The 17,359-nt window shown below is 33.7% G+C and overlaps 2 protein-coding genes across 2 annotated transcripts; both read right to left on the reverse strand.

Annotated features, from left to right (window-relative positions):
* Nucleotides 1–746: 746 nt before the first annotated feature.
* Nucleotides 747–4,026, reverse strand: LOC125811486 (leucine aminopeptidase, chloroplastic-like). The gene is made up of 9 exons (XM_049490989.1): nt 3,802–4,026; nt 2,654–3,056; nt 2,386–2,580; nt 2,067–2,295; nt 1,870–1,996; nt 1,602–1,775; nt 1,437–1,497; nt 1,158–1,345; nt 747–1,061 (listed from the first exon to the last, which is right to left on the reverse strand). Exons 1-9 carry the CDS (start codon nt 4,015–4,017, stop codon nt 933–935), a joined length of 1,722 nt encoding a protein of 573 aa, XP_049346946.1. The 5' UTR covers nt 4,018–4,026; the 3' UTR covers nt 747–932.
* A 5,427-nt stretch (nt 4,027–9,453) lies between these two features.
* LOC125811484 (leucine aminopeptidase 2, chloroplastic) lies at nt 9,454–16,045 on the reverse strand. The gene is made up of 10 exons (XM_049490987.1): nt 15,762–16,045; nt 13,229–13,643; nt 12,954–13,148; nt 12,640–12,865; nt 12,375–12,501; nt 12,180–12,275; nt 11,433–11,510; nt 10,864–10,924; nt 10,310–10,497; nt 9,454–9,600 (listed from the first exon to the last, which is right to left on the reverse strand). The coding sequence occupies exons 1-10, from the start codon at nt 15,975–15,977 to the stop codon at nt 9,469–9,471; spliced, it is 1,734 nt and encodes a 577-aa protein (XP_049346944.1). The 5' UTR covers nt 15,978–16,045; the 3' UTR covers nt 9,454–9,468.
* Between the last annotated feature and the right edge of the window lie 1,314 nt (nt 16,046–17,359).

The raw sequence follows: 17,359 nt of genomic DNA on the forward strand, positions 1-17,359 counted from the left end.
ACATTCTTTTTAGTTGTATAGGGCATATAACTTCTCCCATTATGTGGCTACGCAAGCTTTGCTAAATGTTGTTGCCGCCAGTGGGGCTTTCGTGTGACAAAATTTTTCATTCAGGTGTGCACTCTAACTTATCATGTCACCTAAAAGGTAACTATGGGTAGCTGCCTGTGATAAGTGGAAGACAGGGCATATAATTTACTATTGCTTTCGTTTCAATTTGTTTGTCTGGTTTTGACTTGATACGAAGTTTTAAAAATTAAAAAAGACTTAAAATTTGTGGTATTAAACTAAAGATATGTTAAATGTATTAAAATTTGACTTTCATCGTACTGAATTCACAAACACTGATCATATGCTTGGTTGCACGGTTTTACTATCTTTATTCTTATGTCAATCGAACTGTATAAAAATATCAAGAAATGTGTGTCAAATCAACAAAAAAGTGTGTTTTTTCATAAGTCAATACAAGTACGACCACAATTTTGAGTAATTCAAACAACACGTCTTTGTAATGCCTTTTATTTTCAGGACAAAATGACATGAAAGTTCTAATATGAAATCTAAGTAGCGCATATTCCGTAGAACACCTAGTAAAGTGATTCAATCTCAAAGTGAAATAAATACCATAACTTCAATCTTATTCAATAAAATCATCACACAGTAAATTACCTTCAAGTTTACCGACTATTATACCAGAGTGAATATGATCTCTACCAGACATACATAAATAAGATAGGAATAATAAATTTCATTCCAAAAGGTAAAGTGGCAACTTTATTTAGGCATTTTATTAATCATGAAAACAAGAAAGCCTATACTATCGCCCTTATTCATACAACTTTGATGCACTTATTTTCTCAAACATCAAACAGTCCCTTGAGATAAGAACTCCCTTATATGTTTAGTCATCAACATCTTGACTAGCTCTAATTTTACAAAGCATTCCTCAACACCCATTCCACCAGAGTTGAGACACCATAACCCGTGGCATTTTTCTTTTCATCGCTCCAGACGGGGCCAGCTATATCGAGATGCAACCATTGGACCTTCTCGTCAACAAACTGCAAAAACAAAGACCAAATGTCATGTTTCTCGTCTAAAACTAAAGATATGTAGAATGTACCAAAATGTCAGTAGTAGAGTGATGAGATGAGTACTTGTTTGAGGAAGAGAGCACCAGTTATTGCACCACCATCGCCAGGTCCCGTGTTAATCATATCAGCCACTCCTGATTTCATACTCTTCCAGTAACTCTCCTCCATAGGCATCCTCCATAGCTTTTCACCACTTGCCTCAGCAGCTACAACCACCTCCCTTGCTAGGTCATCACTCGGTGTAAAAGCACCTGTATTCGTATACGAGATATCCAATGAAGTTCAAGCAGAGTACACATACAACGTGTACCAAACAAAGAATAGAGTCACAAACAAATATACCAGCAACTGAAGGTCCAAGAGCAATCACAATAGCACCAGTTAATGTTGCCAGATCAATTATCTGCATATATTCGATCAAACATGTAGAAGTAAGTACACGATGAGGAAAATGTACACATTAAAGTGATCGATGCACGATGCATAATAACAATGTTTAATTAATACCTTCTCAACACCTTGGTTACAGGCATATATCAAAGCATCAGCAAGTGTGAGCCTACCCTCAGCATCGGTATTGTTAACCTCAATTGTCTTACCGTTTGAAGCTGTGACAATGTCTCCAGGCCTCATGCCTGCTCCACTGATCATATTTTCACAAGCTGCAACAATGAAATGCACCTGCAACGCAACAACGTAACATACGTGGTAATTGAATACATGCACTTCCGAGTAAATACATTCTCGAATGATGGATGATAAAGGAAGGACTCACCTCTACTCCAAAAGGCCTAATTTCACCAAGAGCTTTAGCTGCACCTAAAACAGCCGCAGCCCCTCCCATGTCATACTTCATTAGCTCAATCTTCGAACCAGCTCCGGTCTTTAGGTTGTAGCCACCACTGGGGAACACGAAAACAAACGTTCAACAAATCATAACGTAAGAATAATAGAAGATAGAAATCCATTTACCTGTCAAAAGTTAATCCCTTTCCAACCAAGGCTATCTTCCTTTTGCGTTCCCTACTATTAGTTTTAAAACATAAATGGATGAAATAAGGAGGATTTTCAGTAGCTGCTGCAGCAACAGATAAATAGGCTCCCATTTTCAATTCTTTGCACTGCTCAGCATCCAAGATGTTTACAGTAATGACATCGCTGTAGGTGGACGCAATCTTTTTAGCCTCTTCAGCAAGTACCCCTGCAGCACAAACTCGATATGTTAATTCCCACTTTTAGTAATATATATGATATGATTAAAAGGAAAATGCATTGAAAGACGATCACTAACCAGGCGTAACTATATTGGCTGGTGCATTAACGAGCTCTCTACCGAGTATAACACCTGCACATACATGTTCTGCATACTTGATTTTGCTCTCTATTTCAGGTCCAGTTCCCAGTCCAAGAATATCCAAAGATTCCAAAGCTGGTGTCTTTGACTCGGACCTAAACCTATTATCTTCGAATATCCCCAGCATAACTCCTATAGCATTCAAGAAATTTAATCAAGTTTTGTTTCTCAATATGGTTCACCAAGAAAATAGACATATATATACCAGTTGCTATGGCAGATGCAGAGTTAATCTTCGATTCTGCAGAGAGTCCATCCGTGGAAGCAAGTGAAACGGCAATATTACGAGCCTGAGCAGACTTGGCAGCAGCAGCAGCCTCTCCTAAACTATGATAAGAAGTAGGTGATGATGCTGATGAGCCAAGTCCAACTAGAGTAATCCTTCCACCAGGAAGCCTGAGATTTATGGATTGTCCAGACTTTCCACTAAAATCCTCCTCAGATGAAGCTGCAGACAATAAACCATTCAATTTGGAATCGAGCTGTTGCAATAGTGGATTCTTGAACTTAGAATTCTCATCTCTAGCCAAGTCATTCTCCGTCGCGCCTATTGCAAGTAAGTCTCCTTGCCATTGCACCACATCAGTATCTTTAGCACCAATTGAAATCTTTCATGTTACAAAAACAGAAAAAGGATTTAGTATGAAAACTATAAAATAGAGATCACAAGAATCAACAATTGGTATTAGCATGCTAAGGATGGAGCAACAACAACAAAAACTGAGCGTACGCAAGACCTTACCTCTACCTCAGATCTGATCAAGTAGAGAGGCTGTTCCCAATAGACCCTCAGCTCAAGACAAAAACAGACTAAAAAAGACGTATTGAAAGTACAAGAGACAATATATGTAGTAAACAAAACAACAGATAGTAATAGAACAGTTGTACAAATAAAACAGACTAAAAAAGACGTAATGAAAGTATCTGTAGTAAACAAAACAACATATATTAGCAGAACAGTACTACAACCAAATAAAACAGACTAAAAAAGACATAATGAAAGTACAAGAGACAATATATGTGGTAACAAAACAACAGATAGTAGCAAACAGTACTACAACCAAATAAAACAGGCTAAAAAAGACGTAATGAAAGTACAACAGACAATATATATATAGTACACAAAACAACATATGGGTAGTAGCGGAACAGTACTACAACCAAATAAAACAAACTAAAAAAAACGTAATAATAGTACAAGAGACGATATGTAGTAAACAAAACAACAGATAGTAGCAGAACGGTACTACAACCAAATAAAACAGACTAATGAAAGTATAAAAGACAATATATAGTAAAGAAAACAACAGATAGTAGCAGAACAGTACTACAACGAAATAAAACTATAATCACCTTAGGGACATCACTTTCATTAGGCCTAGTAAGACCAAGAGTATCACCAGCAATACAATGAACTATTCTTTTACTTCTTCTTGAACACAAGGGTGTAACTGAAAATGAAAAAGCCCATCTAGGACTAGATTGACATTTAGTAAAAACTGAAGGGTTACACTGCAAAGAATAATAAGAAGAAGAAGCCAATAATGAAGAAACTCTTAGTGTTGCCATTGTTGTTAAAAAAAGAAAATTTGTTGTGTGTACTGTAGTCTTTCTCTTCATCTCTTATATAGAAGAAAGAATAAGATATTTGCATGTCAACACGTTTTATTCATTCTCTACTCTTTTAACGGGATCTATATCCTTTAATTTTGGGTGTACACAAGTAAGTATTTAAATAATTCAAAAAAAGTAGACACATGCGTCCTACATAACAATTCTACATCCTACATGACATCCTACGATATTATGCCACATAGGACGTGTGTGTGTTTAACTTTAAATAGTTTCAATGTCTACTTATAAACCCTCAAAATTTAAGGGCATACATGACAGTTGAAATTACGGGTCGACTGAATTAAACCATACCGAATAGATTCATAAGATTTTTTATATATCACTGTGAACTTTTGTTTAAGCTTATAACTGTCTCGAATAATTAGGTTGGTCTTTCTAATTTATACTCCCTCCGTCCACTTTTATTTGTCATGTTGCGCTTTTTGAAAGTCAATTTGGCTAATTTTCAAAGTTAAATTAGATTACATTAACTCGATATTTCAAACAAAAATTTAAATATTCAAAAACTATACGAAAAGTACTATAAATTGCAATTTCTTACATATCAACATGATGATAACATACATAGTTTGGGGGGAGGGGGGGAGGGGGCTTTTGACCATTTCTCTAGTTTATATGTTAAATTTAATATACAAATATTTTATAAATTATTTTTCATATACATGAAAAAAAAATTAGGCCACTAGACTTTGGGTCTTCAGTTGATTAGTTTTAGTTTTAACTTTTTAAAGGATACAATTAGTAGACTCATACATTCATAAATCATAACTAATTACCTATATTAATATTTACCTATATTAATATAATAATATTGATATATCAAATAATTAGTTTACGGCAAAACCTAACACACTACGTACTAGTTCTATTGAAAGTTTAATACTAACAAAGTAATCAAAAATTAATCGAACCCTATCGATATCAAATAAAAACCAACATGATTCGATTGATTTTAAAAAATCTAATTTTAGTTATGCATGGTAAAATAATCAAAAAATTAGGACGATATCATTTTTTAAAATAATCTGCCGAACCATCTCATTAACCCCTAGTTAAAATCAAGTTTAAGAGCAGATTTATATTATAACTTTATTTTATTTGCATGTGAACCAAATTTGTGGGGCAACTAAATTTAACTCATGCATCATTTTTTTTTTTTGTTTCACTCATAGACCAACACGTGATATCATTCATAAATATTTGTCTTTTATTGGCTTATTGTCATCGATGATATGTTTGTTTCTAATGGAGGGTATTGTCAGAATTAGTATAAAGTTTATAGCAAATTATTTTATTTTTTGAATCTTTTTAAAATAGAGTCCATGCTTAACAAAATCATTATTTATTATTTCTCTGAAAAAGTTGAATTTGTTATCTAAATTATTATCACTTATTTGTGGAATCAATTTCGATTATTCACGTAACATATATACCCTTTTGTTTGGTTATTGGTCAATAATAAACAAAAGACAATAATTGGACCATTTGTAGCCCCTTTAAAGAATTTCAACCATTGAAATTTTGAGCACGTTTTATTTATTATAAAATAGGACTTCATTATCTTTTTCTATTTTTCTTTTTGGAGACCCAAAAGATTGGTGGTACATTAAAGCAGGAGAAAGAAAAAATATTTATTACTTTTCGGAGTTTATTTTTACTTGTTCATTTTTAAAAAAATTATATCTTTTTTAAAAAAAAAAATTAATATAAATATTTTATCACAATATCTTGACGAGTAATCTAAGATTTTGAGAAATAATTTGAGGAATACGTAATTAATCTTAATGGTAAAACTATGAAAAAGGATGCTCATTCCATTTCTTTTTAGTTGTCATGTTGCACTTTTAGAGAGTCAATTTGACTAATTTTCAAAGCTTAATTAGATTATATTCATTCGATATTTTAAAATAAATTTTAGATATTCAAAAGTTACACATAAAGTACTATATATTGCAACTTTTTTCATATCAATATGATGAAAAAATACATCTTAAAATATTTATCAAAATTCATATCGTTTGACTCTCAAAAAGAAAACTATGACAACTAAAAAAGAATGGAGAAAATATGTTTTTCTCTCGAATGCTGAACATGACAAATACTCCTTCATTCACTTTTATTTATCCGCCATTTGTATGCCCATTAAAAATAATGATAAATATGAGTATACAACTATATTAATACATATATAATGAAGAGGGTGGATGAGTCCATTCATTATTTATTGAGTTTCTAATTCCACACCTACTTGCCTTTGTGGGATATGTTTGTGGAGTCTTGTTCAATTCATAAACACGTGGAATTCATTTTCAATTGAGATCACCCTTATTGGAACATATATTTTTATTAATCGAAATGATTATTTTCTAACTGTTAATTTTCACTTGACATCGTATCTCTAACTAATTATCTTTTATATGACATAATTTTATAAATAATTTCACATGATTGATCAATTTACATAACTAAACTGTGAAAAATACGTCACATACTCCTGTCTTATTTATATGCCTTGCTTTTCATAAATATTTAATGAAAAATAGGTAGATCTAAAAAGTTAACTATTTCCTTCATTTCATATTAATTGACTTATATTGATTTGATATGCACTTTAAAAGGATTTAATTACAAGTATATCTAATAAATTAATCTTACTAATTATACTTAACTTAAATTTAATTATTATAACTCTATACTTGTGAATTTTTGTTGTGTGTAATATATATAAAGAGGGCCAAACACATAAACGGGTCCCTAAATTTGTTGGGTTTTTCCCCTCATGTACCTCAACTATGTTATTTTCTTATTGAATCCTTGAACCACCCATAATTTGTTCCCTTTTAAACATTGTGGGCTGATGTGGCACAAAATGTGATCTCAGGTCGCTTGATCGCGTGAAGACGTTTTAAAGGCACTGATGTGGATTCCTTAACCACCCACCAACGCTCTTCTCCCCCTTTTAACCTTAATTTCTCCCCTTTTTCTCTTATTTCTCCTCTTTTCTTTCTCTTCATCATTAAGTTGGAGTTGCTCATCAGAATACATCTCTTCTTCATTGATTTCTTTTTAATAGGGATGAAGGGGCTTTAGGTTTGGGAAATGATTATGTGGCGTTGACGTATAAATGGATTGAAGTTTGATTGGTTGCAATTTTCACGTGGGAAAGGTGGATCTCACGCGCACAATCAACAAAAAATATTTGCGGAAGTTTTGTGCCACATAGCCCACAGTGTTTAAAAGGAACAAATTATGGGTGGCTCAAGGATTCAATAGGAAAATGGCGTAGTTAAGGTACCTGAGGGGAAAACCCTAATAAGTTTAGGGATCTGTTTATGTGTTTGACCTAAAAAGAGAGATAGTTAAAGGGTGAGTGATGTGTTGTTGAGTCATAAATTTGAGTAGAAGAAGAACTTTTTTTTTTTTTTGGATGATGATAAGATGTATGAATTGACATGTATTTTGTATTTATCTATATTGTTCTTATCCTTATATAACTCGAAAGATAGGGACCAAAGAGGTTTTTTTTTTTTAGGTCTTCGATTTAATAAAAGAAAATTGAAAAATTAATTAAAAACAATTTAACAGTTTCTATAACAAAATAATATAATAATTCAAGTATAAGAAACAACAAGTAACATAAATTGAAAAGCAAAAAATCAAACCATCTCTACTATATGTTCTGTACATTTTTTAAATTGTCAGCTAAAAGGGAAAAATTATACAACAGCTAAGGTTCAAACTCAAGTCCTCCGACAACCTAGTTAAGTTGCATGTTAACCAAGTGACCCAGTAGATATATGATAGTTCTTCAAAGTGTATACACATATATAGAGGGAATATTGTTTTTTTAAAAAAATTGATGAATGCACGTACATCCTCAACCAACCATATGGGTTCGCCATGGCTATGGCCTATGGCTACTAGTATGGGCAAATAGCAAGACAACATATTATTACTTAATGACTTCCATCCTAATTTGTATCATATGCGGACTCATGTTTATTGCTCATATGGTTTATCACAATATCAAGAGTAAAAATTACTACTCCCTCCGTCCTATTTTATGTGGCAACTTTCCTTTTTGGTCAGTCCCAAAAAAAATGTCGCATTTCCTTATATGGTAAGTATTTAAAGGTACAATTCCTCTATTACCCTTGTTGATCCCACTTAATCTTAAAATAATACTCCAAAACATTTATAAGGAGAGAGAAAAATGAGTCTACTTTTTAAAGGGCAATTTGGTAAACATTTCAAAATCTTCATTTATTTCTTAAACTCCGTGCCCGATCAAATGTTGCCACATAAAATAGGACGGAGAGAGTATTTTTTTAGAAGGCAACACAACAACAATCTTGAAGAATCCAAACAACAGATCTTTATAATGCCAATTTTGCTCAAAGTTCTAATATGAAATATGAGTCTGGCATATGTCAAATGTGAATACCTTCTAAAGCCACGAATAAAACACCCGATAAAGAGATCCAATCTTAGAATGAAATAAATACCAGCACTTTGATTTTGTTCAACAATATCATCATGCAAACGTAGTAAAACAAGAAATGTTTCTTTCACCTTCATGTTTACCTACTACGGTACTTGTTATGAATCAAGTTCAACCTAATGTAGATACCAAGGTCACACAAACTTATTGGACCAAGAACAAGCACTAAGACCAGGTTAATTTGAGATCCGAGTTGAGTTGTGTGGTGACAACTCAAGTTACCACACAACTGAGGATATATATTATAATCGTTGACAACACAAAATACAATTGAGAAATGGAAACAACAAGCAAGTAACCACTAGTGATCCTTAAAACGAAACTCAGAATGCAAGATCATAAATTACGAAGATGGATAGAATGGGATGAGAAGCTTAGACTAAGAAAGGAGATGAGAGGAATCACTCTTTTCTTAACAATTTGCATAATCCCTAAATCACATATCACTACCCTTCCGTTTCATGTTCACTACTCAACTCGGATCCCAAATTAACCTGACCCTATTGCTCATTCTCGACCCAATAACTCTTGTCTGCCCAATAACTACTTGTGTGACCTTGATATCCACATTAAGTTGAACTTGATTCATAACAGTACCAGAGTGAATACGATCTCTACCAAACATAAGCATAAATAAGATAGGAATATAAGATAGGAATAATAAATTTCATAGGCAAAGTAGCAATTTTAGGCATTTTATAAATCAAGAAAGTCTCTACTATTGCCTTTACTTTTCCACCATTTTCACCCCAAATTTATTCATAAAACTTGATGCATTTCTTTTCTCAAACATCCATAGTCCCTTGAGACAACTCCCTCATATGTTTTTTCTTATAAAATGGTAACATAACTTCCCCATATGTTTACCCATCAAATGACTGGCTCTAATTTGTAGAGTTCTTCAGCACCCATTCCACCAAAGTTGAAACACCAAAACCCGTGGCGTTTTTCTTTTTATCGCTCCAGACAGGACCAGCTAAGTCGATATGCATCCATTGGACCTTCTCATCAACAAACTGCAAAACGAAAACCAAATGTCATGTTTCTCGTCTCAAAGATTTATCCTTTTTTTAAACCTCCGAGTGACATCAAATTGAAATGAAGTAGGAACAGCATGAGAGGACCAGAGGGAAAAGCTCTAACACAGAAGGATTGCCAAAGTACCTAGTAACGTACAACCGGTAGCTGTAAACGAAGGCCCTTAGCCTTTCTATAATGTTTTAAGTTTCCATCCTTGTCGCTTTTCTTTTGTTTATGATGTAAGAAGAAACTTTTGGCTCTACTAAACATAAGCTTGCATTGCTGCTAGAACAGAAAGTCCAGATCATTTTTTTTCCTCCAAAAGTAGTACTACCAATTTTGATTTGTTTGTGTTACTTTCCTTTATAGTATGTTTCAAAAAGAACGTCTCTGTTAAATTTTTTTGGCAATTCTTTAATTCTAACTTTTCACCTAACATATTTAAGACCGCAAGACTCAAGTTATTTTACTTTCTTAAACTTCGTACCAAGTCAATGCCAAGTCAAAACCAAACAAACAAATTGAATTGGAGGGAGTATAATTTTTGGAGGATTCGATGTAGCAGCATTTTTGGAGAGACTGAACAACATAGGTCTGCCTGTAAGAAGGCATCAAGCCAGAATTTTCTTGGGATGACATAGTAAATTCCGTAAGTATATGACTAAAATAAATTACACGTCACTATTAGAGTGATCAGATGACTACCTGCTTCAGGAAGAGAGCAGCAGTTATCGCACCACCTTGACGACCTCCCGTGTTCACCATATCAGCCACTCCTGATTTCATAGAGTCCCAGTAACTATCCTCCATCGGCAACCTCCATAGTTTTTCACCACTTACCTCAGAAGCTGCAACCACCTCCTTTGCTAGGTCATCGCTGGGTGTAAAAATACCTGTACAAGATATCCAATAAAGTTCCAGAACATTACAAATTCAGAGCTTATATATATGTCAGTCAAATATTCACCGTAGCATCTTTCTTTATCCAACACGTGCATTTGGTGTCACAATTATTTTAGTGCAATCAAAGTAATACATGTATAAACTAGACGTTAAATGGTAAACTGATCATCACAACAACATATCTAGTGCACTACCACAAGTGGAGTCTGGGGAGGGTAGGATGTACGCAGACCTCACCCTACCTTTGTGGGCAGAGAGGTTGTTTCCGATAGACCCTCGGCTAAATGTTGACCATTATTCAACCATCACGTATACCAAAAAAGAAAAGAAAAGAAAAGAGGCACACACAAACATACCAGCAATTGAAGGTCCAAGAGCAACCACACAAGCACCAGTTAATGTTGCCAGATCAACTATCTGCATAACAATCAAACATCTCATTTAACACAAGCCAAGGTACTGAGTAAACCTCCAACTACTGTACAACCTTTCTTAGCAAGAGCGAAGCTTTGGAGATCAAAGCAGAGGATATCATTACATCTTTATTACATATTAGGTTGGAAATCTGAAAGCTTCTTTTTGATAGTTACAACATCTAATTTTGGTAGGTTTTGGTTATTTAGGAAATAAAATTTTAGTTAAAAACTAATCTTGTTCCATTTCGTGTCTTATTGCTCTAACTTTCTCAGTATCTGTGGCTTCATGGCCATGTCTATTTTAAGCATTTAACTGACCAATCATATTGATCGATACAGGAACATTGACCAATGAAAGCTCATAGGTTTCTGATGATGTATTCAAGGGGAACCTTTCACTTTTGGGTTGCAAAGTGGTAGGGGAAAGAAAAGGGAACATATTAGACGGTAAACAGTATAAAGTGATCTCCGAAAGCGACAGATGTATTATGACAATGTTCAATTAATACCTTTTCTACACCTTGGTTACAGGCATATACCAACGCATCAGCAAGTGTGAGCCTACCCTCAGCATCAGTGTTGTTAACCTACCATAAATATGAAGGCACCAATAGAAACCACGAAACAGTCAAATAAAGATTAGCAAAACAGAAAATAAGCACTAGACTTGCATCCTAGTGGTCCTAAACAAATAGGTCAACAATCAAATAAAAGAAATCCTACCAAATATAAATTACCCAACAAAGTGCAATGTATCTAGTGTGAAAATGTCAAGATGGAAGTCTGAACCATCCACCTTTTGAAGGTTTTATTTCCAATATTTTTGCGGTCCAGAGAATAAGATGCATTCCTGAAGCTAGTGCATTTTCACATATGCCATGTGTCTGAGACCACTGACAAGCATGATTGATACATGATAACTATACAGAGTAGTATTCATCTATAAGCTTATAATTGATAGATAGGGGACACTTTTCACTCATTCTAAAAGTTAAAATACCTCAATTATGCAGAAAATGGACAATCTTTCGACAAAAATAAAATAACGAAACAGCTCGAGTTATACAAAAACTAGAGAACTCATAAAACAAGTGTTTCGGTATATCCAAACACCCCAACCAATTACAAATACCACAAAAGAAAATGGATCCAATAGGAAAATTGATGAACACTCTTCAAATGGAGCTTGTTGGGTAAGGGGAGTGAAGGAGTGACCCAATTAAGTCAACCCCTAAAGGCCCCAAAAATGAGCTTACCTCAATTGTCTTCCCATTTGAAGCAGTGATAATGTCACCAGGCCTCATGCCTGTCCCACTGATCATATTCTCACAAGCTGCAACAATGAAATGCACCTGCAACATGGTAATTATTAGTTTGGAGAAAAGAGAATTATTGAATACACGCACATTGAGTAAATATATTTTTTTCTTGAATGATGATGAAGGACTCACCTCTACCCCAGCAGGCTTTATTTGACCAAGAGCTTTTGCTGCACCTAAAACAGCTGCAGCCCCTCCCATGTCAAACTTCATTAGCTCAATTGAACAACCAGGTCCAGTCTTGATGTTGTAGCCACCACTGGGAATGTGAAAAGAATTGTTCAAGAAATCATACCATAAGAATTAAAAAAATTAGCAATAATAAAAGAAACAATATCACTGCAGCCAGGTCAGAAATCGATTTTCTATTTTTCCAACTTATAGAAGATAGAATTACCTGTCAAAAGTTAATCCCTTTCCAACCAAGGCTATCTTCTTTTTTATTTCTCCACTACTAGGCTTATAAGACAAATGGATGAAATGAGCAGGATTTGCAGAAGCTGCAGCAACAGCTAAATAGGATCCCATTTTCAATTCTTTGCACTGCTCAACATCCAAGATGTTTGCAGAAAAGACATCACTATAGGTGGACGCAATCTTTTTGGCCTCTTCAGCAAGTACCGCTGCAGCAAAAAGTCGGTATGTTGATAGCTTGGTTATGGTCATGCTATTAAAAGGGACAACAAGGAAATGCATTGGCAGATCACTAACCAGGGGTAAGTACATTGGCGGGTGCATTGACGAGCTCTCTGCTGAGTATAACACCTGCACAGACATCTGCAGCATACTTGATTTTCTTCTCTATCTCAGGTCCAGTCCCCAGTCCAAGAATATCCAAAGATTTCAACGTTGGTTTCTTTGACTCAGACTTAAACCTATTATCTTCAAATGTCCCCAGCACAGCTCCTACAACGTTCAAGAAAATCAACCAAGTTAGTTTCTCAATATGGTTCAATGAATTAAGCGAAGATCACGAAAATGGATACCAGTTGTTATGGCAGAGGCAGAGCTAAGCTTCGATTCTGCAGAGAGTCCATCCGTAGAAGCAAGAGCAATGGCAATATTACTAGCCTGAGCAGACTTGGCAGCTGCAGCAGCAGCCTCCCCTAAACTGCGATAAGCAGCAGTTGATGATGTTGATGAGCCAAGCCCAACTAGAGCAATCCTTTTTGAGCCAAGACCAGGAAGCCTCAGAATTGTGGATTGTCCAAACTTCCCACTAAAATCCTCCTCGAATGAAGCTTCAGACAATAAACCACTCAATTTGGAATCTAGCTTTTGCAATAGTGGATTCTGGAACTTAGAATTCCCGTCTCTAGCCAAGTCCTTCTCTGTGGCACCTACTGCAAGTATGTCTCCTTTCCATTCCACCAGATCAATCTCTTTAGCAGCAAATGAAATCTTTCATGTTCCAAAAACAGAAAAAGGATTTAGTCCGGAAATTATAAAACTTCCATATGTATAAACACAAGAATCAACGATTGGCTGCATGCTAAGGGTGGAGCATTAAAAAAGTTATCTACACACTCTAAAAGATAGGATATGTTAGGATTATAGCCGCCCCCAGAAAAGAGTCCCAATCACAGAACTACTACTTGATCCCAAACTACTTGTTATAACTTGTAACCAATCTGCACCTTTATATCCATTCCACTATATAAAAGCACGTTCTACTCCAAAAGGTCAATTCAAATAGAACATAATGAGTTTTTTTTATTCATGAGATAAATAACACCAATTTTGCATAAAACAATCATTAGCTATTCTAATATCAAACAGCATAACAAAGATAAACATAACTTTATAGGGTGTCACACTCAGAAGTCAGAATACGGACTCATCAAAAACATGAGAAGAAAGATGAGAAAGATAAGTTTTTTCAAAAGGTTAAGCTCACAAAGATAAACGTGAGAGTAAAGGGCATCATACTCATCCTTTATAGGCATAATACATAAAGAGACACTTAAACTTGGCATCAATTGACTAGTAAGCACTCCAACTTTAAGAGTGCATATCTAGACACCTCAACTTAGTCTCAACTGACAACTAAACATTCCAACTCGTCCTCACTGTGTTTCGTGGACACCCGAGGCTGACGTGACACATAAATTTTAGAGGTGTCTAGATGATCATTCCATAAGTTGGAGCGTTCAACTGACATAGTGGAGACGAGTTGAGGTGTCTATAAGTACACTCTCAAAGTTGGAGTGCTCACTTACCAACTGAGACCAAGATTGAGTGTTTTTATGTGTTATGCAATAACCGGTAAAGGGTATCACACTCATGAAAAATCCTAAGCAAATGAGAATCAAGAATCAAAAGTTAGTCCTTTTATGCACATAATTTACAATGATAACCATGACAGACAAGGGTTTAACATATCAGAATGTGGACCCAAAACAATAAAGGATAAATAATAAGAAAAATCAATTCTTAATTCACAAAGATGAATTTCAAAGTTAATGGTATCACAACTCAGACACAAGAACCCTCAAAAACAAGAGCAGAATAATAAGAAATATCCTTTCTTTACACTGAATTCACAAACATAAAGATGAAAGTATACAGTATCACAAATCAGAATACAAACCACAAAAAACAAGAGAGAAAGAACATGAAAAATTAGTTATCTATGCACTGAATTCACACCAAAAAAATCCATTATTTGCACTGAATTCACAAAGGTAAAGATGAAATTATACAGTATCACAAATCAGAATCCAAACCCACAAAACACAAGAGAAAAAGAACAAGAAAAATCAGTTCTATGCATTGAATTCACAACAACAAAAATTCATTCTTTGCACTGAATTATCAAAGACAAAGATGAAAGTATACATCATAACAAATCAAAATCCAAGCCCACAAGAACAAGATAAGACGTAAAAAAGAGCAAAGGGTCAAAAACACACCCCAACATATCACGAATTTTTCTAGTTTCATACCTAAACTATCATATATGTGTGAGTTTCCTACTTGAAACCTCAACTATCAGTTGTTCACTTTTTCCTTTTTCAATGATAGCTGAGGTATGTTTCAATAAACATTTGGTGATAATTCGGTAAGAACCCCAAAAATGGTCACAATTTAGGTATGTTTTCAATCTTTCACTCTATAAAAAATCATTCTTTGCACTGAATCACAAAACATGAAAGTAAACAGCATCACAAATCAGAATCCAAACAACAGAAACAAGAAAAAACAGTTCTATGCACTGAAATTCACCAAAAACAAAAAAAATCCATTCTTTGCACTGAATCACAAACATGGAAGTATACACTATCACAAATCAGAATCCAAACCACAAAAACAAGAAAACCCAGTTCTATGCACTGATTTCACCAAAAAAAATCAACAAAAATCCATTCTATCAACTGAATCCCCAAAGATAAAGATGAAATTACACAGTATCACAGAATCCAAACCCCACAAATAAAAATCAGAAATCAATCCAACCAACATAAAAATAAAAAAAACAATAAAAATCAAATCTTTTTGCAAAAATAAAACAAGAATCACCTTAGGTGCATCACTTTGATTAGTATGAGTAAGACCAAGAGTATCACGAGCAATAGAATGAGCCATTCTTTTAGCTCCTCTTGAACACAGGGGTGTAACTGAAATTGAAAAAGACCAGATGGGACTAGATTGAAATTTAGTAAAAAATGAAGGGTATGAATGAAAAGATGAAGAAGATGAACAAGCCAATGCTGAAGAAACTCTCAGTGCGGCCATTGTTAATGGAATTTTGTGTGTATTTATATGTAGATAGAGAGACCTAAAGGGTCAGTGTGACTTGTTGTTGAGTGAGAAATTGAGAAGATAATGATGTATGCATTGACGTGTCTTTTTTGGGGTTTCGTAATTGGTATAATTCGAATTTCGAGAGTTAAAAAATTTTAATTTTGTTAAAATAAAACTAATATAATTGAAAACTAATAAAAAGTACTAATTGATAATTCATAATATTTAAAAGATTTTGATCAAAGAGAATTTGTTTGATTTCAAAATTTAAAAGGTGACGCATAAATTGAGATGGAGGGAATATTTAACAGTATTGTTCTTATCGTTGTTTTTCGATAGATTCTCTACTCCAAAAAGAAAATAATCCAAAAAAATGAAGGATAAAAATCACACTTAAATTATATCAATTTTTTAAGTTTGTTGCTCATCGAATTATCAGATTACCAACTACGTATTTATCAAAACATATCTCAATTATCAATTATTTTCTTTTTCTATCTAAAATATCACTATCGTTCAGGTAGAAAAAGTAAACAACTGATAGTTGAGGTGTGTTTCGATAAACATTTGGTGATAGTTCATGTAAAAAACTCGCACACTTGATAGTTCATGTATGAACTCGAAAACTTGATAAAAAATTAGGTGTATTTTTGACATTTCAATCAAAAATAAATATAGAGAATAAACAAAGCATTATGAACAGTAATAACAATAAAATAATACAATAATCGAAATACAAAAAACATATAATAATAGAAATAGAAGAATAAAAAATTTAAAAAAAAACAATATTATGGCTATTAATATAAATGAACGAAACAAAATATTATTTTCTATCATAATTATGTCCTCCGCGGCCTCGTGTGTTTTACTCCTATAATTTTTCACAATATTAAGGGTAGAAATTAAAACACTATATTATGAGTAAAGAATCATCATATTATAACACTACGCTTGGTCAAAAATGTAAATTCATTTCTCTAATGAGTAAAGGGAATAAAATAATTAATTTCTTAAGTATGGGGAAATAGCTAGAGAATTTCAATGTTTATAAACCAAAAAATTAATTTAAATGTCATTATTTTTTTATGTGACAAACAAAATAATTGAAGAGTTAGTATTATTTCATCCAATCTTTAAAATATTAACATTATTTTTTAGACGACTTTCAAATGTTACATCAATACATTTTCTTCAAAAGTTTTTAGTCTAAATTTTTGTTGATCTTCTCTTCGATTCTTCTTTCGTTACATACATTATATACATCATTTTCTTTAGAACTCAATATTTTTGCTGAGATTAATCCTATTACTATACTAAAGAATATGTTAGATATTAATATCATATTTGTTACAGCTCAAACCTATGATATA

Source organism: Solanum verrucosum, unplaced genomic scaffold (assembly GCF_900185275.1).
Source record: "Solanum verrucosum unplaced genomic scaffold, falcon-dt-bn FXZP01000238.1, whole genome shotgun sequence".
Taxonomy (NCBI): Eukaryota; Viridiplantae; Streptophyta; class Magnoliopsida; order Solanales; family Solanaceae; genus Solanum; species Solanum verrucosum.

Bases quoted from the DNA above. Each gene is read 5' to 3' on its own strand.
- LOC125811486 (XM_049490989.1), bottom strand. From the start codon at position 4,017: ATGGCAACACTAAGAGTTTCTTCATTATTGGCTTCTTCTTCTTATTAT. The intron at 3,057-3,801 runs GTGATTATAGTT...GTAACATGAAAG, and splicing joins ATGAAAGTGATGTCCCTAAG to ATTTCAATTGGTGCTAAAGA. The intron at 1,997-2,066 runs GTAAATGGATTT...CGTGTTCCCCAG, and splicing joins AAGGGATTAACTTTTGACAG to TGGTGGCTACAACCTAAAGA.
- LOC125811484 (XM_049490987.1), bottom strand. From the start codon at position 15,977: ATGGCCGCACTGAGAGTTTCTTCAGCATTGGCTTGTTCATCTTCTTCA. The intron at 13,644-15,761 runs GTGATTCTTGTT...GGAACATGAAAG, and splicing joins ATCAAAGTGATGCACCTAAG to ATTTCATTTGCTGCTAAAGA. The intron at 12,866-12,953 runs GTTAGTGATCTG...TTTTTGCTGCAG, and splicing joins CGCCAATGTACTTACCCCTG to CGGTACTTGCTGAAGAGGCC.